The sequence below is a fragment of the Lutra lutra genome, chromosome 7, assembly GCF_902655055.1.
Source record: "Lutra lutra chromosome 7, mLutLut1.2, whole genome shotgun sequence".
NCBI classification, from domain to species: domain Eukaryota; kingdom Metazoa; phylum Chordata; class Mammalia; order Carnivora; family Mustelidae; genus Lutra; species Lutra lutra.
The window spans coordinates 136895196-136917832 of record NC_062284.1 but is presented as its reverse complement, the minus strand read 5'-3'; the positions used below and the strand labels follow the sequence as shown (position 1 = coordinate 136917832).

Genomic DNA, 22637 nt, shown 5'->3' with positions numbered 1-22637 from the left:
TCAGGGTCCTGGGATCGAGTCCTGCATCGGGCTCTCTGCTCAGCAGGAAGCCTGCTTCCCTCTCTCTCTCTCTCTGCCTGCCTCTCCGTCTACTTGTGATCTCTCTCTCTGTCAAATAAAAAAATAAATAAAATAAAATAAAATAAAATCTGCTTCCTGGTAGCTGTGGAGCAACTCTGTTGGTCTAACAAGAACAGAACCGGACCTTAAAAAGCATGATTTAATCATTTTATTGCTCCAAAAAGAAATCCATTTTCCCAGGTGGCATCCTTTATAAACCTTATCACCGTCAATTCTATCCTCATGTCCACTCCCAGCAATCAAGACTCTGTGAGATTTGTATGAGGATTTTCCATTCTATTTCTCAGAATCTGTAGGTATCAATGGGCTCATCCATCCAGCTCCTCCAAAACCTGTCATCTCAGTTCAATAGCACAAACCATCCTGCATGTAAGTACGAAGCACAATTAGCTTAGATAAAACTTATCCCGACCCAGCTTCCTGCCAGTGTTTATCAGGAAGGTCCAGCTTTGGTTTTTCCATCTGAATCCCACCCATAAAGGATCAGTTTTAGATCCATCTGCTCTCTAAAGTCATTTAGAAACATTTATTGAGCACCTACTAAGTAGCAGGCAGAGCTGGGTGCTTTTATATAGTTTATCTTGTTCAAACTTCTTATGACAATCCTAGACAGACAGTTTGTTATAATAGTTAATGACACAAGCTCATGATTCCACACGATTATTTTCAAACTCTAGCTCTCAGTGACCTGGAATAAGTCACTCAGCCTCTCCACACTTAGTTCTCTCCTCTGTAAAAACAAGGCTAAGCAGGACCTCCACCTCATTAGCGCTGCTGTGGGAAATCGGGAGGTAATGTAGGTAAAGCACTTGGAGGCAGTGAGTGCTCCCTCTGACCTGCATCAAAACTCTGGAGCTCGCCTAAGGTCATACTGCTCTTGAATAGAATTCAAATCCAAATTCCAGGGCAATTTTCCAAAGGCAGAACTGCTCTTTAGGGAAGACAGAATTTTAATTGGGCTGCAAAACACTTCCATGCCAGGATTTCCACTACTTCTCAACCTCTGCAGTCCTGATGGTCTGGATTATAAAAGTAAACATGCTCAGCGTGCAAAGGTTCGATCTACAGGAAAGTACAGATAAGGAAGTAAAAGTCTGTCACTCCACCACCTCGTGATAGCACTTTACATATTTCCCTTCCTGCTGCACTCCAGTTTACCTCGTTGAAATTGTGTACATGCGCAATCCTACATTTTGTCAATTTCATTTTGTTAACACAATAACATAAGAAATCTCCAAAACGATTTAGTTCTTCATAATCATCCATTTTAATAGCCACAAATGTCACATTTCATTATAAATAACATCCCAATAAATATGTTTTGTCTGAAATTTGCCTTTTCATTTTCTTCTTTAGAAGATATCCCAGAAAAAGAATGATTAAATCAAAGGATATGAAAATTGGGGGGGGTCCTTTTTCCTTACTGATCCAAAAATGAACTTGTTACATGTTAGTTGTGCCAGAGAATAAGAATTTTGTACTTTATTTGTTTCTATTCCTAACAGAAACCTGTGTAGCACTTTCTATATAGAAACTCTTAAAGGAACCCTTTGAAATAGTACTGCTGATTCAGTATTCTTTGTTTTATATAAACACTGTTGCCTTGAAATATTGATGATGGATGAATGGTGACAGGACTATATCTCCAGTTGGTTATATAATGTATCTTTATTCATCAAAAAAAGGAACCTGGGGTGCCTGGGTGGCTCAGTGGGTTAAGCCGCTGCCTTCAGCTCAGGTCATGATCTCAGGGTTCTGGGATCGAGTCCCGCATTGGGCTCTCTGCTCAGCAGGGAGTCTGCTTCCTCCTCTCTCTCTCTGCCTGCCTCTCTGTCTACTTGTGATCTCTCTGTGTCAAATAAATAAATAAAATCTTTAAAAAAAAAAAAAAAAAAAGGAAGCTGGATTCACACCCATGTAGAAACTTGTTCTTCTATCCAGCAAAGCAATACAGTGATGGGGCAATATGGTACAACAAAAAAATCAGGGAACTTGGAGTCAAAGGATCTACATTCAAGTATCAAACCTTCCACTAACGAGCTGTGTAATCTTGGCCAAGACAATTCATCTCTCTGAGCCTGTGACCTTAGCTTTAAATGATCAGATTAAACCAAATGATCTCTTTGCAACTTTCCTGCATAAACTATTCGTTTATGAAAGCACAGTCAAGGTATAAAGTTATTGGGGATGTAGCCTCTTGGTACTGAACTAGCAGTTATAAGCTACTGCTATACAGACTATTACATTGTTGTATATAACGCAGCCCAGAAACACTGTATATAACGCAGCCCAAGAATGAGGTGAATGAAACGCAGAGCTGGCCTTCATGAAGCTCGCAGTCTCACTGGGGAGACTTTCATACAATGTAAGTGTTAGTATAGAGAGCTCTATCAAGTATTGTGGGGTCTGATATAGGAGAAAGTTGCTGCAGAGCATTCCAATTCACTTTTTTAATTTAAATGGGATTCAGATTCTCATATTAAAGAATGAGATAGAGTTCACCTCAGCAACAGGAGCATAAAGCATTTCAGGCAGAGGAAATGGCCGAAGCCAGGGCAAGGAAATATGAAATAAGATTATAAACATAAAGCAGTTAGCATAATGCCTGCCATATGGTAAGTGCTCAACAAACAGCGGTTGTTGTTTTGATGATAATGAGGATGATTCCGGAAGAAGGCAGGAGGCATGGGGGATGGGACAAGTAGCCAAAGCCAACATTAGAAAGGTAGGCCGGCAAATTAATGAAGTACCTTCTTGTATGCCACATTAGGGAATTTGGACACTCTCCTAAAAGAAATGAGAGGTGATCAAAGATGTTTAAGCAAGGAACCAGGGCAGGAAAGTCTGTGTTTGGAAGGACCGCCTAGATCATAGAGGACGGACTGGCGACTGACGGCCCAGGACAAAGAGGGCCGATTGTAAAAATGAGATTGTGATGGATTAGAACTCTTCATACTAGACACTTTCACCGTGTTCGAAAGTGGAACATTCAGTACACAATAACTATTTCTTCAGTATTACTACATGCCTGTGTTTTTAGGTTAAAAAATAACCAAATAAGCAATGGGTTGTTTTTCTGGAACATACAATACATACCCTTGTGGCATTGGTAGAGGGTATCTTCAAGAGGCAAATCATAATTCTCAAGCTGGAATCTAAAGAACACTGCGAACAAATATGAAGAAAGTAGTCAGTACCCTTCTTAATATATCTTTTGCTTCATGTATTTTTTATAAGCGTTTATTTTAGGGGGAAAATATCTCAAATATAGCTGCCTCCTTAGTTTTCTATGTCATATATTGATGTTGAAAAAAATCATTCTCAGGTTTAAAAAACTTAAACTAAATATTAAATATTAAATAACTAAATAATTAAGCATAGCACCTAAATTATTTCTCAGATATATTCTTAAAATTATATCAGACAGAGAGATGGATAAAGAATTGAATGGATGGATAGATGGATGGATGGATGGATGGATGGATGATGGATGGATGGAGGAATGGATGGACAGACTGACAGATAGATGGGTAAATGGATATCAACTATGTCCAACTCTAAAGAGATACACTAATTTATCAAAGGCCATGTTCCAGGGGGAAAAAACTACTCAGATCTATTTAAAACCATCAGGCTTATTAGTCCAAATAAGAACTAGTCTCATCTGCTCTTCCTTTGCTACTGAAAGATATGACAAAAACCTGAAAAAAAAAAAAAAGCAGTAAAACCTCTACAGGAAAAAAATTATGCCTTTCAAATCTGTTAGAGTTTTATGTAGGCAACGTTCTACATCAAATGTACTTTTTAAATTGAACGTACTGGTGGTGGTGGCAGGGCAGGGGGCGGGGGGAATGTTACAACAAAAATAAGCAATATTATTTAACATTGTAAACGTATCACAATAGCAGGTTATAGTTGATTCCCTGCAGCTATGCACCGTACTAACTTTTGAAGATAACAAATTAAGCCAGTGGTTCTCCAAGTATAACCCATGAACCTGCAGTTTGAATTCCTTAGGAATTTGTCAGAACGCAGATCCTCAGGCTAAACCCCCAGTGCATCAGAAACTCTCAGTATCAGGCCCAGGAATCCCGCTTTCAGCAAGTCCTGCCTGAACACTGACCCACACTGGAGTCGGAGAGCCAATTCTCTGAACTGATGAGAACAAACCACAGAAGGCTTTTCAACGGCTCCCTGCTGTCCCCAGAGAGTAAAAACAAAGCAGAAGACGATCGAGGCAGTGCCCAGATTGGATCTAGCAGGGCAAGTTTTTACACGAATTCTGAAAGCTTTTTACGGGTAGCTTGTAAGGTACTATTGGTCTATTTAATCTGTTCAATACCCGCCAGAGTTCATGTGACATTTATTTTGCTTTAAACCGGGGACCGAAGACTGGCTGTTTGTAGGGTCCCCACGGTATTTTAAAAATCAGGAAACATTATCTTCAAAACCATGGGAAGAGCAGCGATAGTAGGCCTGCGTTCCCACATGACAACTGGCCGGCGTGTTGTAGCACACGTTAGAGGGGACTCGTTAGAAGTAGACTCGTTAGAAGGGACTGGTGCTTCCCGTTTCTCAAGGGTCTTGGTTCTCTGTATTATCGTAAATCACTCCACTCATTAACCTTGCAGTCAACGTCCCTATGGGCAGGACTGATAGTCACAAATGAGGCTTACCAGTTGTTTGCTGGCGGCAAGGGTTCCTAACGATCAGTGATCAAGTTAAATATTTAACTTAATATAAAAGTTAAATATTTTGGTTCTAGCATCCACCTATAGGCATTCGAAATTGCCATGCCTGACCTACCTTCTCTCCAAGTGTATGGCGTTAAGCAGTGAGTAGCCCTGAGTGGCTCTTGGTTGAAGGGAGGTTCTATGGGGCCATGTTAAAAATGCATCACTTGATTTCCTGCAGATACATGTATGGTATCTATATACATACATGGTTTCTAAGTACAGCGCTAAACCTCTTTCTTTGGATTTATTCATCGACTCAAGCTTGGCAAGCAGACACGATCACAGGATGTGAGAGACGGTAAAGATCTCAGTATTCCCGCTTTTCGTGTGAACTTTAAACTCCAAGAAAGCGCATACACCAAGCCAAAGGTCCCTGAATTACCCTTACAGACCTTATTTTGGGGTCATATATTCCAAATCTGCTAATTTGAAAAAGGGCATTATCAAGGGTGGGTTGTCTTTATAAAACATTTTTCATACACACAATACTTATTTCAGAAATGGTGCTGCCAACATGTAACTTCACTCGTCAGATCAACAAGTGATTGATTTTATTGTGAGTTGATTATTTCTGCAATCTGCATAAAGCGCAAAAGGCTTGTGGAGCAAATGAGGCTCAGAGAAATAGAAATGGCTACTACCAGTCACCTCCTTTCTCCCTACCACGAGACCGAAGGCCTTCAATTTACCCCTACCGTAGTAGGACTGTAGGAGTCTGTCAGTGGAACAGATACTGAACCAGGAGTCAAGAGACTTGAGTTCTAATCCTCACACCGCCATTACCTCTCTGAATTTGCAGGCCCCCATCTGGAAAATGGGGGCATTGGAATGGGATGGTTTTTATAGGTCTCTTCCAGCTTTTATAGTATAGAGTTCTGTTTCTGCATTCAATGGGCTCGTGTTGAAAATGTTCCTTAGGTTACCAGATTCACAGCTAGGTAATTCGTGTGTATTCTTGGAGGATGGTAGGGTGGCTATAGGGTGTGGGGATGGTGATGGTAAAGCAGCCGCACAGAAATATAGTATCATCTTGGTCTTTTAAGTACTTTATTCACAAACACACAAACAGTCACCTCCTTTTAGACAGTTCTCTGAAACTTAACTTTACATGGTATGTCTAGCCTCCTTTTAGACAAAACTATGCTTTTATTTACTTAGACATTTATTGAGAAATATTTCCATAATCTATTAATATCTAATTTTTAAAAATCAACTGAAAAACGTGAAATCACTATGTCAAAATGCCTACTGCATAGTGCCGTAGGTTTATACCATTTGAAGAGCACAACCTACATAGTACTCTGTCCTTGGTGCCTAACAGAGATTCTGTAAGCCCTTTATCAAACACTGAATCTCTCTGAGCAGATGGTTGGCAAAACCTAAGATCCTAATCGAAATCAAAATCCTGGACTCAGCTTACCTTCAAGGGCAAGACACAAGGCAACTTGGCAAAAAATGTCTGAAACTGGTTGCTGATTGTGGTCCAGAGGCTGCTAGGCGAATCCATGGGCAAAGCTTCCATGAAGGTAGCAATGTTTTCCAAACAGCGTATCATAGCACCCCCTGCTGGTAAATTCTTTTTGTTATTTAGACCCTAAAAACACAAAAGCATAGGCAATCAACTGCTGAAACAACGTGGGGATTCAGATAGCTATTTGTCGAAGATCAGTCTTAAAAATCACATATTCACGGTTTAAACGTGTCATATGTCTATACAGGCTATTCATTGTAACTGGCAGGAAGAGTACAGAGAAGAATCAACAAATTCAGCCACACTTGGGAAAAACTGTGACCTTTAATTCCGTGAGAGAAGGAGAAATGCGAGCAAGAAATAAGGAACATCTTTTAAGGATTGCAGTTAGTGTGGTTAGAGGCTAAGAAGACACAATGAATGATGCTTGCTGGAAACTCTGCTGGCCAAAGCCTGAGCATAATGACTACAGAAGCAGGTAAGTCTCTATCGCCACCTGTCAACCCTCCAAGCTAAGTGACAGAGAAAATAAGCACGGGACCAAACACATGAACCCAAGTGTTGTGACACAACGAATAAGCAATGGACCCGAGAATTGAATTCAAGTCTCGCGATGGAGCAAAGATGCAGGACTCAAATCCAATCCTCGCGATACAAGAAATAAGCAGGAAGCTGAGACTCGATTCCAAGTCTCGCGATACAGTGTGCGCCGCTCTACCCACAGCAACTTCTGAAAGCCTGAATGTTCAACGGAAGTGAGTGTGCTTAGCAGTTGCCTAGCCACCCCTGAGCTGAGGGTGTCTAGAAGCTTTAAATAAATAGTAAATCCACACAAAACAGCCATATCCAGTGGACACACTTCTGTGCATTGGCAATTTTTATTTCAAATTAATTTTAAGCATTTAAATTATTTGAGATGAATTTGACATCTTTGTAACATAAATTTAGTTCTTAAATTAAATGACTGAATTAATTCCTCAGCCATGACTTCGGGAGGGGCGGGGCTTAGAAGTGTCCTCAAAGCGAACCTACCTCCAGGAGCTGACTGAGAGCAGCAATAGAGCTCAGTTCATTGAAGTCCATCAGAGACGTGGCTAAGGTCCGTAAAAAAGTCCCATCTGGAAAGTCAACAGTCAGATTTAGTAGTGTTTGGGCTTCAGCAAGCGGGCACGTTTGTGGTGGCTGGATTCCCCGTGGAGGAATTACCTTTGATAGTGCTCTGGAACAGCTGTGGGAAGATGCCGTTGGGGGCCAGCTGATGGAAGATGCAGCGCAGGAACTGCTTGGCCACCCCCGCGGCGTTGCCAGGAACCATCATGCTGGGGTCGCACAGGGAGAGAAAAGACAGGGACTCATGGAGCACCCAGCATGAGTTTAGATTTTTCTGAACCTCCTTTTTTAGAGGTCAGGCACTGACACATCGATCCTCTTAGGGAAGATCTCCCTGTCATTTTCATCAGTGAGATGAAATATTGTAGTTACACGGAGTCCCTGTTAACAGTAAGTTTCTAGAAAGAGAGAACCAGGACATGTCAGAGTGGCCCCCAACTAATGAATTCCAGCCACCCCAGAGTACAGATGAGACTTCTGAGGCCCAGGTAGAAAAGGTGACCTGCGAAGGCTCCAAGTCCAGAACACGGTAGAGTCAGGACGAAACCCAGGATGAGATTATCAGCAAGACCCTCCCAGAAAGTGTCATTAGCTAAGAGAGAGCTTGATCTGGGGGGAATGCAGGGAGGGAGATGTTCATAGCTATTGGGAGATAGGAGAACTCTTCTTGGAGCACTTTGAACCAGTACTTGTAGAAAGGAGAAGGCTTTCATCTATGCAGTTCCGCACCATCTCTGCTGGTCAAAAGAGGGAGCCAAGAAATGATTATGCCTCCCTGAGACCAAAGTATCAGGGAGGATGTTCCAGAGGTGATCAGGGAGTGAATTAACAGGAAGAAAGCAGAAATCAAAGAGTCCAAATAGGTGAATGGCAAGAAGTCCTCTTACCTAGACCATTTGACTATGTTATGTCTACCCTGAAATGTTGATTCAAAACTGTAGGTCAAAAACATTTCTTCATGCAACTTTGACACCAAACTCACACAAACTCTTTCAAAAATTAGGGGAGGAGGGAACTCTTCCCACCTTATTTTATGATGCTAGCATAGCCCTAAAACTAACATCAGATAAAGTAAAAAAAAAAAAAAAAAAAAAAAAAAAAAAGTCACAACAGAACCAAAGCAAGAGGGAACAAAAAAAGAAATGAAAACAAAAACAAGACAAACCAGCAGTCCTCATGGACACTGAATCCAACTATAGATAAAAAGGATGATGGTCCACGACCAAATAGAGTTTATCCCAGGAACATAAGAAAGACGTAATATTCAAAATCCCATGAATGGAACTCAATATATTAAATAATAAAGGGAAAACCATACAGTTATTTCAATAAATATAGAAAATGCATCTGATAAATTTTACATCCATTCATGGTAAAATTACTCTCAGCAAACTGGAAACAGAAGAAAACATCCTTAGTCCAGTAGAGAATCTATGAACACCTATAGCAAACAAAATTAATGGTGAAATACTAAAGACTTTTCTGTAGCATCTTTACTATTGTACTGGAGGTCCTAGCCATTGCAATATGACAATAAAAAAACATAAAAATCAGAGAGAAGGGAAACTCACTATTTATAGAAATGATTTTTTTTTACATACAAATGCTTTTAGATTCCAAGAAATCTTTAAAAGCAACTACAACAACTAGTAAGTGAACCCAGCTTACTACAATGTTAATATAGAAATTCAATTGCATAGTCATATTCCAGCAGCAGGAAGTTAGAAAATGAAATTTTTAAAAAATTCTACTTACATTGGCATTAAAACATCCAAAATTCTTGGGAATAAATTTAACAAAAGATGTACAAGACCTCTACACTAAAAACCACAGAACACGGCTGAGAGCAACAACAACAACAAAAACGGAATGAAATGAGAATATATACCATATTCATGAATTGAAAGATTCAGTATTTTAATGCTGTTGACTATCCCCAATATTGTCTCAGTACAATCCCAACAGGCTCCCTGCCCAAACTGAGAAAATTATTCAAAAATGTATATGGAAATTTGGTAAATCTAGAATATCTAAATCCATCTTCTTAGAAAAAATGAGCAAATTTGGAAGATTCATAATCTTGGACCTCAAGACTTATTAAATAGCTACAGTAATCAAGACAATGTGGTGCCAGCTTATGGATTAACATATCGATCGATGGAACAGGATAGAGAGCCTCGAAACAGATCAACCCAAATACCATTATTTGATTTTAACATACAACAAAGTGATGCAGTGGGGAAAGGGAAAGTCATTTTTTTCTTAACGGTGCTGAAATAACTAGGTTTCCACATGGGTAAAAAGGAACTTCAACCCCTACCTCACACCATACATAAAAATTAATTGGAGAAGGATCATATAAATGCTAAATATAAATAAACTTGTAGAGGAAAACACTGGAGAATATCTTCTTGATTTGAGGATGGCTGACAACAACGGGAAGAAATAGTCATAAATTTTAAACAATTTTTAAAACATTATGGGGTACCTCAGTGGCTCAGTTGGTTAAACAAATGCCTTTGGTTCAGATCATGACCCCAGGATCAAGCCGCATATTAGGCTGCCTGCTTAGCGGGGAGCCTGCTTCTCCCTCTCCCTCTGCCCTTCCTTGTCCTACTCCCCTGCATGTGTGGCTCTTTCTCTGTCTCTTTTGCTCCTTCTCTCAAATAAATAAAATCTTTTTAAAAAATTTTTAAACATTAGGTTTCATCTAAATTAAAAACATCTCATCAAAATATATATTAGTAAGAAGAACAGGTAAGCCCCAGACTAGATGAAAATATTCTCAAGATATATTTAATAAAGGACTGGTATTCAGGCAATATAAAGAAGTCTTGCAACTCAACCCAGTTAAAAATGTGCAAAAGATTTGAACAGACACTTCACAAAAGAAGATTTAGAGAGGGTCTTAAAGAGCACATGAAAAAATACTCGACAGCATTGGTCACCAGGGCAATGCAAATTTAAACTCTCATAAGATACCCACCAGGATGGCTAAAATTAAAGAGACCAACACCACCAAATTTTGGCAAGGATGTGGAACCACCGAAGTCTCATGCATTACTGGTGGGCATGCCACATGGCATAACCACTTTAAAGAGAAGTTCTGTTACTGTCTTACAAAATCAAACACAGTTATGTAATGCCACAGTTCCATCCCTTGTTATTTATCTAAGACAAATAAAAACAGTGGTTTACAAATAGGCTTGTAGAAGAATGGTCCTAACAGTTTTATCTATAATACCCCCAAACTGGAAACAATGCAAATGTCCATCAACACGAGAATAAATAAACAAACTATGGGATAGTACCCAGCTCTAGAAAGGAAACAAACTATTGATAACATGCAACGACATGAACAAATTTCAAGAACATTATGCTGAGTACAAGACATCAGACACCCAGGAGCACATACAGTACCATTCCATTTATATGAAGCGCTATGGTAGAAAGAGAAAATCAGGCTAGTATTTGCCTATGTGGGTGGAGCTTGGGAAGATGCACGAGGAAATCTTCTGGGGGTGATGGTAATCTTCTATATCTTGACAGGGGTTTTGGTCATGCAGGGGTACACATTTGTCAGAAATCAGTAAACATAATACACATAAGGTATGTGTATTCTCTAGTATGGAAACTGTGCCTCAAAGGAAAAAAAGGCTTAAACAAAATCAAACTTTGGTGAATAGCTTTGCCAAAGGATATAGGAAGTATGCTAATGTCTGAAATTTACTTTGAAATGCATCCAAAACTAAACGGGAAGGACGGGGTGGCAGAAGGATGGAGAGAGGGTTGGATAGGTGATAAAGCAAGTAAAATGTTCACTGTAGGATCTAGGTGATAGGAATCTAAATGTTCGCTATAAAGTCTTTCCAACCTCACAGTATATTTAATATTTTATAATAAAATGTTAAGGGAAAAAGTCTAAAAATTTTTCTATAAATGAGCATTTTAAAAGGAGTAAATATTCCTAAAACAAAGGTTACGGAAGTGCAGTGACAACAGCGCCACCTTATGTTTGTAGTCGCTGCTACAGCTCCGCTGCCACAGATACCCCACCCCTTGGACCTCCCAGCAAGTGCCCCTGCGGCACAAGAAGGCTATATATGGGGAGTTAGGAGAAGGGAGTTGGGGGAAATTGGAAGGGGAGGTGAACAATGAGAGACTATGGACTCTGAAAAACAATCTGAAGGGTTTGAAGAGGTGGGGGGTGGGAGGTTGGGGGAACGAGGTGGTGGGTATTAGAGAGGGCACGGATTGCATGGAGCACTGGGTGTGGTACAAAAAGAATGAATAATGTTATGCTGAAAATAAATTTTAAAAAATGATTAAAAAAAAAAAAGAAGGCTATACACGGTTTTCCTCTTTTATAAATGAGAAAACTAAAGCAGAGAGATAAATGTGCCCAACGTCCCAGCCAGTGCCCTACTCTCCTCTGGTTTCTTCTCCCCACTGCAGCCAGAGTCACCTTTCTAGATGCTACACACATACCCCTTGTGACTTAAAAATCCTGCAACAGCTTCCCACGGCTGCTAGAAAGCCCCAAATATTTAATATGGTTTATAGGCCCTGTATCACCTAGCAAGCCAGCCTTGCATCTCTGTGCTCTAGAAACACTGGTCTTTCAGTCGTTCCTCCTACACAATCTGTTCTTTCCCACCTCGAGACCTGGGCAGATGCTTTTCCAGAGCTATTTGCACCCTTAAGTTCAAGTCATACCTTTCAGATCTTAGTGTAAATATCGCTTCTTAGGGGAAGCCTTTCTGTCCTTCCCCCTTGTTCCCACTACCCAGACGACACCAGACCTGCCAGCTCTCATGTGGGTCTCCCCATCTCAGTAATGGCACAGCCACCCACCCAGCTGTTCAGGCCAAAACCTGGGCGTCATGCTTGCCTTATGTCTTTCTCCCACACGCAACATCCAATCCATCTGCAAATTCTGTGGGCTCGGTTTTAACAATATTTTCTGAATAGATCCTTAATGGGACCACTTCTCACTCCGTTAAACCAAGTCTTTATTCATTTGTATCTGCCACTGAATTGGTCTCCACGCTGGCTTCCCTGTTTCCGCCCTGACCTGCTTTCCTGCATGACCTATTTCCAACACAGAAGCCGAGGGATCTTTTCAAAACACAAAGGAAGTCATGTCGCTCCTCACTCCCTGCCTCCCTCAGTAAAAGCCCAACTCTGTAAAATGACTTCCCGGGACCTACCTGGCCTACCTCACGCTCACCTTGTCCACTCCTCTCCTACCCTTTTCCCCACTCCTTCTGCCCCAGCCTGCCTTAGTCTTACTCCCCAAATATCCTGGACACCCTCTTGACTTACGCCTTTGCATTTGCTGTTCCCTCTGGCTGGAACCTTCTTTCTATAAATTGCCACATAGATCACTCTCCCCCCTTTTCAGGTTTTGTTCAAATACCACCTCCTCAGAGAGGCTGTCCTTGACCATTATTACATCCAAAATACACCCCCCCCCAGCTGTTCCATATCTGCTGGACGTCCCTGATTATTTTGTGTAGCATTTAGCACTGAATGATATTAAATGATGTTACCGGTTCTCTCGTTTGTTAACTTGCTTATCGTCTGCCTCCGCAACTGGAATTTAAGCTCCAGGAGAGTCCGGACTGGCTCCTTTGTTAATTAGCATCCTCAGTCTAGTGGTCACTCCATCAATAATTGTTGAATAAATGAATGTTATGGTCTCCCAACATGTTGTGTCCAGGGCCTTAAGCACTGTTCACAACGATAAGTTTGTGCAAATAGTTTCTTCCTGTTGGCCTCCCGGATAGACTGTAGGCCCCATGAGGGCAGGAATCATGTCCCTTTTGCCATCAATTGAAACCTAAGCACCTAGTACAGTACTTGCTACAGAATGGGCCTAAAATAAGTACGTGATGACTAAAACAAGTGAATGCATGAAAAAGTAAAAAATTAAAAGTTAATGAGTGACAGTAGGCATGAATGAATGAATGAATGAATGAACAGAAAATGATGGAATGTTCTCTGGAGCTGCAATTGAACTTAAGAACATTCCTTCCACGGTCTACACTCTGATGATTTAGAAACAGGATGAACATGCTCAGGGGACAAAAAGAAAGTGGGTTCGGACCCACTTTAGGACCTTACCTTTCTGCTTGATTAGAGAAAGTGGTGCTGGATGCCAATCTAGGAAAAGTAAACAGAATTACATGAGTATCTTAAGTTTTCACAAAGAAATGCATGAGTACTGCACTGGGAGCCCCTGTGGCCCCGGCTCAGATGCGGAGACAAGGAAAACCACTGACAATGCCACTGATTAGGGACAGAGGGCCCACTTGGTGATCAGTCTCCAGGGTTCAACTCAGCCCAGGTCCTGAGATCTGCTTTCTGCATCAAACCAGATGCTTCCACAGAGACACACACAGTTAAGGTGGTTTAACGCATCACCCGGCCAAGCCATAGACTGGCCACTGCAGAGGTTAGAGAACAGAGCAGTGTTTGACCCAGTCCGTGTCTTTACATATGAACTCAACTCAAAATTCATTTCTTTGTACTCCACCTCTGAAATGTAACCACAAATTGCAAAAGCCTCTGTAAGACAGTAAATTAGGTAAGAAGGGTGTTTGTCAACTAATCTGTCAACAAACTGAGATGACATATTGGGAAGAGAAATGTATTAAGAAATCATTATATAATGTAATTTTTAACAATTATATGGTTCATACACATGAAAATATTCTAAATGTATAGCAAGAAAGAGAATGTCTAAACCCGCTAAATGGGTGGGTTTAGAAAAACAAGTCTCGATCAATAAGATATTGAAGAAACAAATAAGGGGAATGCTCAAGTTCATTGACCTAAGACCACAAGCGTTCACCCAGCGAAGAATGCATCTGGAGAGGAATGGAGGGTCTAGCAACCGCCAACACAAGACACCATTCCCAGTTGCTTTGGTTAATGACACTACAATGAATCAATAAGCACTGACTGGGAAGTGAACTAAACCGTCATTAAGGGAGGAGCCAATGCAATCTTGATGGCTAGAGCTACAAAACGGGCTGGATAAATTTTAAGAGGGATCGAATCAGAGAGCAAAGTACAAAATCACAGAAAGACTTGGGTGATAAATGCTGAGCTTACATATGCTTGGAACACCCTGGAAATGGTTCCTGTGGGACTAACATAAATAAACTCAGTCTTTGTAAATCCACATTACCTCATCTGGAACTGATTCAGGGCAAGGGAGCCCTGAATCAGGTGACTGCTGAACCTGTTTCCTGGTAGGTCTGGTGATTGGGCTTGGGTTGCTAAGGGCTGTGGCAGCTACTTTAAAACCCTGCCCCCACCCCTCCCGCCTCCCCATCTCTTGCCAGTCTAGCCAAAGGAGGTAGAGATCTAAATATATGTATATGTAAGCAGGCAAAAATACATCTGCTACTGTTTTGCCTTTACTTATCTTCAAAACTCACACCTTTTCATCCTAACAGCTAGAAGTGCCTGAACACAGTTTCTTCTTGCTTATGTTAAACAAAAACAAAATAAAACCCCTCTCTATATCGACTACAACTTAGATCAGCTCTTTCAAGGAGATGGTAACAGATCAGGACAATAATTCTATCTGTCCTAAATCTGAAAAGTATTGATGGTAAGAATTTTGGCCTTGCATTAATAAAAACTCTCAGTTCCACAAGCTGGTCCGTGTACTCCATGATTGCTATGATTAGGTTAAAATCTAGGATTGAAATAAAATATTTCATATTTTCTTCTCTCTCCATCACCCACTGTTCATCCCTGCACACTGGCTATTTCTAGGTATTCAAGGTGGTAGAGTTATACCCTGGCTCTGTGCTGGGACAGATGGAACGAAGCCCATTCATGCGGAATTTCTCCAGTCCTCTCCTATCAATTATGCACACCAGGACTACAGTTTGTTACTGAATTGGAACTTTACATATACCCATGAAATACATCACTTTCTTTCTCATGTCCTATCCACTAAATGGAATTTTCTTAATGTGAAGTAGTTAAGTTTAATCTCCCCTCAGTCTGGCTTAAAGCCCTGTTCCCAAAATAGGTCTGCCCTTTCCTTTTCTGAGTCAGAAGTATGAAACTATACTCCATCTTCCCCTCCCAGGACAATGCCTCAAGATTGCAAGATGCTTAGAGAATCTATCTTAAAACCGGTAAAGAGAGAAAATAATATCAAAATCTTATAAATAATAGTATTCTAGAAATAACATCTAAAATGTGTAAACCGTTGAACTATGAAAGGTGTACCATTCTGAGTACTGCCCCACACATTAGCCCAAGTAACAACTGAGAGGAACCAAGAATAGTTTTCGTAGTGCAGTTTCCTCTAGCTTCATTCTGATACTGTGACCTTGTGACCTGTGACCCCGCACAGCTGGGGAATTCAACCCGAAGTTTGGTCCATTCCATTTTAAAAATGAGTCTGAGTTGACCCCACAAATATCAAACATCTATAAGGTTACAGAATGTTTTACTTTTGAACTGATAGCTTTTATGTCAAGGTATAGAACGCACAAGGCTCCTCCTTCCTTCCAAACAGAACCAAAGCGCTACTCACCTTCCCACGGACTGCATAATATCCAGCAGCAGTGGCGCTGCCAGGTCTGGGCTTAAGTGAATGAACGTGGAGAGGACCACGATGGCCAGCCCCAGGGTTTCCTCATCATATTCCTCAAGAATGGCCCCACAGTCATGGCATCTGCAAAGAAAACAGAGGAATGCTGTCCACGAAAGCCACAAATGGTTTCAAGATACAACAAAGTATAGAAAGCCAATTCTCAGGAGTCTTGGAAAAGTCCCCTGAAGGAGGTCAGTGGCCCCACTCTCAGAGAACAAAGGGGACTCCAATGTCACCCTCCCCCTAGACACATAAACAGCACAGAGGGCAGAGATCAGGAAGGTTCTTTAAGTCACCGAAAACGTCCAACTCACAACTGTCTGGCCTCTATGGACATGAATCATTGGTCCCTTTTACAGTGAGTGCCAGTCGGACTCACAGTTTGAAACTTCTGCTTAAGGGATTTTAGGCATGTAAAATTATTGCTAGGGATAGTCAGTAATCAGATTTTTTTTCATTTGTTGAAATTAAACATAAAAAATGCCTAGACACAAATGGAAGCTTTCCTACACTCTTGAATTGAAAAGTATCCTATATGTGGGTGAGACATGGGGTACTTCAGCCAGGAGAACACTCTAGAAAGCCTGGGGAGTCTGGATCCCAGTCTCTTCCCTCCCACTCACTCAGATCAGAATTAGGAACTCACCGCACCTACTGAGTGTAATAGGAAAAGACCTAGTGGCACCAGTTTTTATGTCACTTCCAACTTACTGCTCTTGGTAGTATCTAATATAAGTTCAACTTCATTCATCTCAACTGAAGCCACTGCCCTTCTACTCAGCCACAGCCGGACAGCTTTATAAAGTGAAGGGGCGGGGCGCCTGGGTGGCTCAGTCATTAAAGCATCTGCCTTCGGCTAGGGTCATGATCCCAGAGTCCTGGGATCGAGCCCTGCACAGGGCTCTCTGCCTGGTAGGGAGCCTGTTTCTCTCTCTCCACTCCTCCTGCTTATGTTCCCTCTCTCACTGTGTCTCTCTCTGTCAAATGAATAAATAAAATCTTCTTAAAAAAAATAAATAAAGTGAAGGGGAAGTCTACCAGGAATAGAGAGGGAACTAGAGCTAACATCACTATTGAGAACTTTCCATCTGAAACTTCCCAAATACAAACATCCCTGACAAATTCATCTTTAAAAAAAAAAAAAAAATAGAGGATTCACATCTGTAAATAAAAAAGAAGAGAAATGGAGCGTACACAAAGATTGAGACTTAAAGGAGGACACAAAATGGGGACATTGTACAGAAGGAGGAGCCAAGAAGAGGACTCCCCACACAGCTCAGTGCTCCCCATGTGGAATTTCCACAGTAGGGAATGTCTTCAAGGCGGCTCCTTCGCTTCTTCAGGAACAACTTCTGGCGGGGGACCGCTGCACAGATCCTCCCACCAGCCCCTCGCACCTTTATCACAAGCCTACCCACCCCATCACCAGGAAGTCTCCCTGGCCCAAAGAGATCTCTCCCAACTGGAAATCCCACAAATCTTATTCGTTATTATACTCAGTACCCAAGCATTTGTGTGCCAGGAAATGTACAGGGAACTCAGAGTGTAAAAGACAGAAGAAAGGGTCCCAGTCCCTAAGGAACTCATAACCTGTATGTATAAACAATGACACAATTAAAATACAATGTGTTGGTGGTAGAACACAAAGACATAGTAAATACTATGGAAACTTGGTGTATGGTATGACTAATTCTGCCTTGTGTGTACTCAGGGAAACTTTGCCTTCAGCTGGGTCCTGAAGGATGACTAGGAGTTCGCCAAGGAGAGAAAGTGAAGAGAGAAGGGCACCTATAAAATCACAGAAGAGAGAACACAGGCATGTTCTGGAGAAGGTGCAGGCTCTGGGGCCAGAGCTCCTGGTGAGGAGAGGTAAGGCCATACCTTCACAAGGTAAAGGACCTTTTATCATAAGCAAAGGCATCTGGACTTTATCCTATAAGAAACCTGGGGATACCGAAGGCTGACAAACCTCGAAGTGACATAACCAGTCTGAGACTCAGAGAAAGGGTTCTGCTGGCAGGATGGGAATGAGAATCAAGTCTCCATACTTAATTCCAACCTCACAATTTGAAGCTTCTAACAACCAGTAAGTGGCTATGATTTGCATTTGTCCAAACTGAGAAAGGAATGTGCCTTGGCATAAGTAGAAGCTGGCCATACAAGGATATGACGTTTCTTTTCCATTTATTTTTTTTTAAGATTTTATTTATCTATTTGACAGAGAAAGAGAGATCACAAGTAGGCAGAGCAGCAGGCCGAGAGTGGGAGGAAGCAGGCTCCCTGCTGAGCAGAGAGCCTGATGTGGGGCTTGATCCCAGGACCCTGAGATCACGACCTGAGCCGAAGGCAGAGACTTAACCCACTGAGCCACCCAGGCTCCCCTGATACAACATTCCTAAGGAAACAAATGTCTACCCACACTTAGGGCCATGGCTCCTTGACAAACAAGTTATGACTTAAAGCATAACACGTGCTGAGCAAACGCTCAAATTCTGTAACTCTGGAGAAGAGAAGAACCCCGTGAGCTTACTTGTCCGTCATCACCGTCGGCTGCTCGTCTGTGAATTCTTCCGGCGCCGGCACAAACATGCTGACAATGCTGGGTGCGGACAGCAGGCTGGATTTCGTGGCACCTGAGTAAACAGCAGGGAAACACCTGGTAAAGAAAGGTCTGTTTATGGGGGCCGGGAAAAGCCCCGTCCTCCTCTCATAAACCCTCCCAAGATCACACTCATGGGATGTGATGGGATCAGCTCCACAGCATTGTGAAAAACCCTCAAGGGCCAAAGGAATTCAAGAAAGACTTATTGGTTTCAAGGATAAAATGAATTCAAGACAGACTGTGATCTGTTTCTGTTTGTGTGATTTTTAAGAGTTGGACTCCTGGGGTGCCTGGGTGGCTCAGTGGGTTAAGGCCTCTGCCTTCAGCTCAGGTCATGATCCCGAGGTCCTGGGATCAAGCCCCGCATCGGGCTCTCTGCTCGGCAGGGAGCCTGCTTCCTCCTCTCTCTCTGCCTGCCTCTCTGCCTACTTGTGATCTCTGTCTGTCAAATAAATAAATAAAATCTTTAAAAAAAAAAAAAAGAGTTGGACTCCCTTTGCTTCTTGACTTCAAAAAAAAAAAAAATCAGAAAGAGTTCATTGTGCCAACAGGGGACAAAGACAACAATAGAAAAAGGGGGAAAGGTATCCAAGAGCATCCTTAACTGAGCTTACAATTCTTGTTTGCTAGGCATACATGGGAGCTACCCTTACAGTCTCACATTTCTAAAATCACAAATGCCTACCGACCCTAAAATGCTGCTAAATTGAGGTGGGGAATAAGAGCCCAAACGCTACACACTTAAGCAAGGGGAGGGGTTTCAGCTAAGAAACATCACAACAGCTTTATACCTTGGAAATTAATATCATAAGCCCAAAGCAAAAGACTTCGTTTTTCAAACTGAAATACTCATGAATGAAAGATCAAATGTTTTGAAGGAATTATCCAGCGACTTCAGCCAATCAGCATCACAGAGTTTAAAACTTTGGGTTTTGATGGCTTCAGAGAAACCTAAGGCAGGATTCTTGGTGACATGCTCTGGCAATGAGTAAACCTAGAGAGCCAGGGGGTTGTTCTCTACCAAGAAAACCTCCAGTGCCAGATGGAGGCAGGAAAGAATGCAGAAAAACTCAGTGGTCATTGAAGAGTCTGTTTCTCATCAAGGAACTGGAAATTTAGCGTTAAAAAAACAAAATAAAATTATATGATCTTTCCTTAAGTAAGAGAAAGATAAGATTCAGAAAACCAGCTTTTAAAGGAAGTAACATCAAAATTTAGAAACCCAGCAAAGTGGGCAATGTGTTTCACTCTGACGGAGAAAAAAATTGTACTGAAGCCTTTCAAGAATCAAGATACCGCCAGACTGTATATTCCCTTGACAGATCAAAGGCTCCAAAGTGTGTTTATGAGAAGCAGGAGATCTGCAGACTCAAACAGCAAGGACAGTATCTAAAAATATCTTTATGTCACTTCCTAGGATCCCCAATGGGTATCTATATTCTACTACAATATTTACCAGCTATCTCTGACTAACACTCATTCCTACCTGTACCCCAGTTTTTCACTAACAAGGATCTCCAACTGTTTCATCAAGATGATGCTTTGAGTGGAAGCAACAGTATTTATTACAAGCGTAACTATACTTTGATTAAAAATAGAAAAGGCAAGAACTGGGCCAAGATCAAAGGAGACATGTTTAATTATTAAACACTAAGGTAAACAGCATGACGTTGCTTCAAGCAACCAAAATACAGAAAGTTTAAATCTAATATTCCACATTTCTTGAACATTGACAGATCATGTCTACCAGATGCCAAAATGTCTATGCTGAAAGTGGAAAAAGTCAGCCCAAAGATGATGATATATATACAGTCTTACTGGAAACAAGGCACTGAAAGGAAAAAAAAAAATATTCTTGAGTTAAGTCTTTCAGAAGATTATCACCAATTACTATTAAGCAGAATTCACAATTCAAGTCAAGAAAAAGGAAGGAATCAAAATCATTTGGGTGGTTTCAAGCCAATAATTACCCAATACAAATGCCAAGAAACAGGTATTTTTGACAATAATAGTACTGTGGAGTTGTTTATTCACATGACAACACAAAACATGTCATGCAGTATTTAAGGCAATCCTCTATAAAAGTTGGGGGGTGCTGGCTCCCCATGGCAACATTAGCTAAATTGCTGGATTTCTGAATATGGAGAATCATTTGGGAGCAGAACAATGGAGACGAAGAGGGTGGGAAATGCAAAAGGAATCTATACACTTCAGCTACCTCTTGTTCTCGCTGAGTTACAATGAAACCTGCAACATTAAAAGCAGTCCCATTAACCCCCAGTTGTGGGCAATACTTCTGATGGCACCACTACCCCAAGTGTACTCTGTATGGAACCAGGAACAGAAATAGAAGGTTCTTAGAAGCTTGAATAAAGAGGGGACCTCCTCCAAAATCCAGCTCCAAAGCCAGAGATTTTTACCAAAGCTCCTTTGGGAATCTTAGAGATAGGAGGCATTGTAAATGTTTTGGTTTGTTCAAAGGATGCGAGCGCCCATCCGTCCTTAGCTGCCTCAGTGGATTTCCTCAGTTTACTGTGAAAGCGACTTTGTCTTTCTGCTTTTGTAGTCGCTGGCTCGTGGATAAGCAAGCACCAGAGTTGTTTGACCACTGACTTCTGCTCATAAAAGCTTTTCCTCAGTCCATAAGTGAGAACAGTCTCATCATCTACAGGGGTTAAAACTGCTACTCATTGCCCAGTAAATGTCAGCAAAAGCTTAAGATAAATATCTCCTCATTTCCAAGGAAAATCAGAAGAGCGGTAAGGTCCTAAATAATAAGTCTGTTTGATTGAGGGAAGTAGCTAAACGAGGTGGTCATAATTCATTTTTGTTTTTTGTTTTTTGTGTTTTTGTTTTTTACAAAGGATGGCTGAAGCTCCTTTCTGAATTAAAAAAGAACAAAAGTAATGATTAGCCATGAGATGAATTTTGGAAAATACACATTCTGATGATCTTGGTGCAGATTTATACTCACTCAGCCTACTCTAATGGGCAGCATAATCCATGAGTATATTTTGTGCAGTTTCAGAATTTAGATTTCAAAGAAGCTATTCATCTATGATACCAACATTCTAGAATGAACCCAGATAAGCTGGACCATGTTCAGAGAAGATACACAATAATATGGATGGCTGGTCTGTATTAAGAGGTATGTCAAAGGACCCAGGGACATATGGTCTTGAGGAAATAAGCAAAATGTGGCTATTTTCAAACGTCTAAAAAATTAGGTGGAAAAAAAAAAATTAGGTGAGAGGCTAGACTCGTTTCAGGTGGTCCCAGACAGAAAGTCACAATAAGGAAGAACTTTCTGTTGATAATGTACAAAGAGGAGATGTCGTGCATTCCCAGCCCCTGGAGGTGTTTGAGCAGAGGTTGGATCCACTTCACGGAGCTGCTCAAGAAGAGATTTCGGCAGCTGCTGGGAGACCAGATGAGTGACCTATACAGTGTCTCTCAGCTCGCGCGGTCTGAGATTCCACGATGCAACTCACCTCTCATTCTCAACGGCTGTCCCTCCAGGTCAGGGTTTAGGCACATGGGCACGTTGCACTGCCGTTTCCCGGGCTGTATCTGTTCTGTGGATAAAGAGAGCATTTCAGTCTTCAATGCGGTCAATTTAGCACAAGTCACAATATAAAGAATTTAACCAATAACCTCGTGGGGCCATTTTGGGGGGTCACTGTTATTGTTGATTATTAATACGTATAGGAAACATCCTAGATTTTCGGGTAGGGTTGTCTGGGGTTTCACTACAAACGTGCCAGTCAGGTATATGCAATGTAATTAAAAGCAGGAGAGCATGAGAGCATCTAAAACTGTCAAAAAAAAAAAAAATGTGGATTCTCTACCTCCCCACCAAGAAAGCTCAAATACCATTACCTCTTGATATGAAATGAAAAAACTGAAAGGCTAATGTCACAGCCATGAAATAAATGTTTTATGCACATCAGTAAATACTTAAGCAACCATTTGGGGCAATAGCCAGAGAGGTCATACAGAAAACAGGTGAAC

At 41.3% G+C, this 22637-nt stretch overlaps 1 protein-coding gene across 2 annotated transcripts in view; it reads right to left on the bottom strand.

Moving 5' to 3' along the window:
- UNC79 (unc-79 homolog, NALCN channel complex subunit) overlaps positions 1 to 22637 on the bottom strand; it is a 247835-nt gene that overhangs the window by 43856 nt on the left and 181342 nt on the right. For both annotated transcript variants that reach the window (XM_047738927.1, XM_047738926.1), the window contains exons 35-42: positions 22118 to 22201; positions 18555 to 18657; positions 15965 to 16105; positions 13525 to 13563; positions 7495 to 7607; positions 7321 to 7406; positions 6238 to 6411; positions 3178 to 3246 (exon numbers count right to left, since the gene is read on the bottom strand). In XM_047738927.1, the coding sequence (XP_047594883.1) occupies positions 3178 to 3246; positions 6238 to 6411; positions 7321 to 7406; positions 7495 to 7607; positions 13525 to 13563; positions 15965 to 16105; positions 18555 to 18657; positions 22118 to 22201 (809 nt within the window). The remainder of the gene's footprint in view (positions 1 to 3177; positions 3247 to 6237; positions 6412 to 7320; positions 7407 to 7494; positions 7608 to 13524; positions 13564 to 15964; positions 16106 to 18554; positions 18658 to 22117; positions 22202 to 22637) is intronic.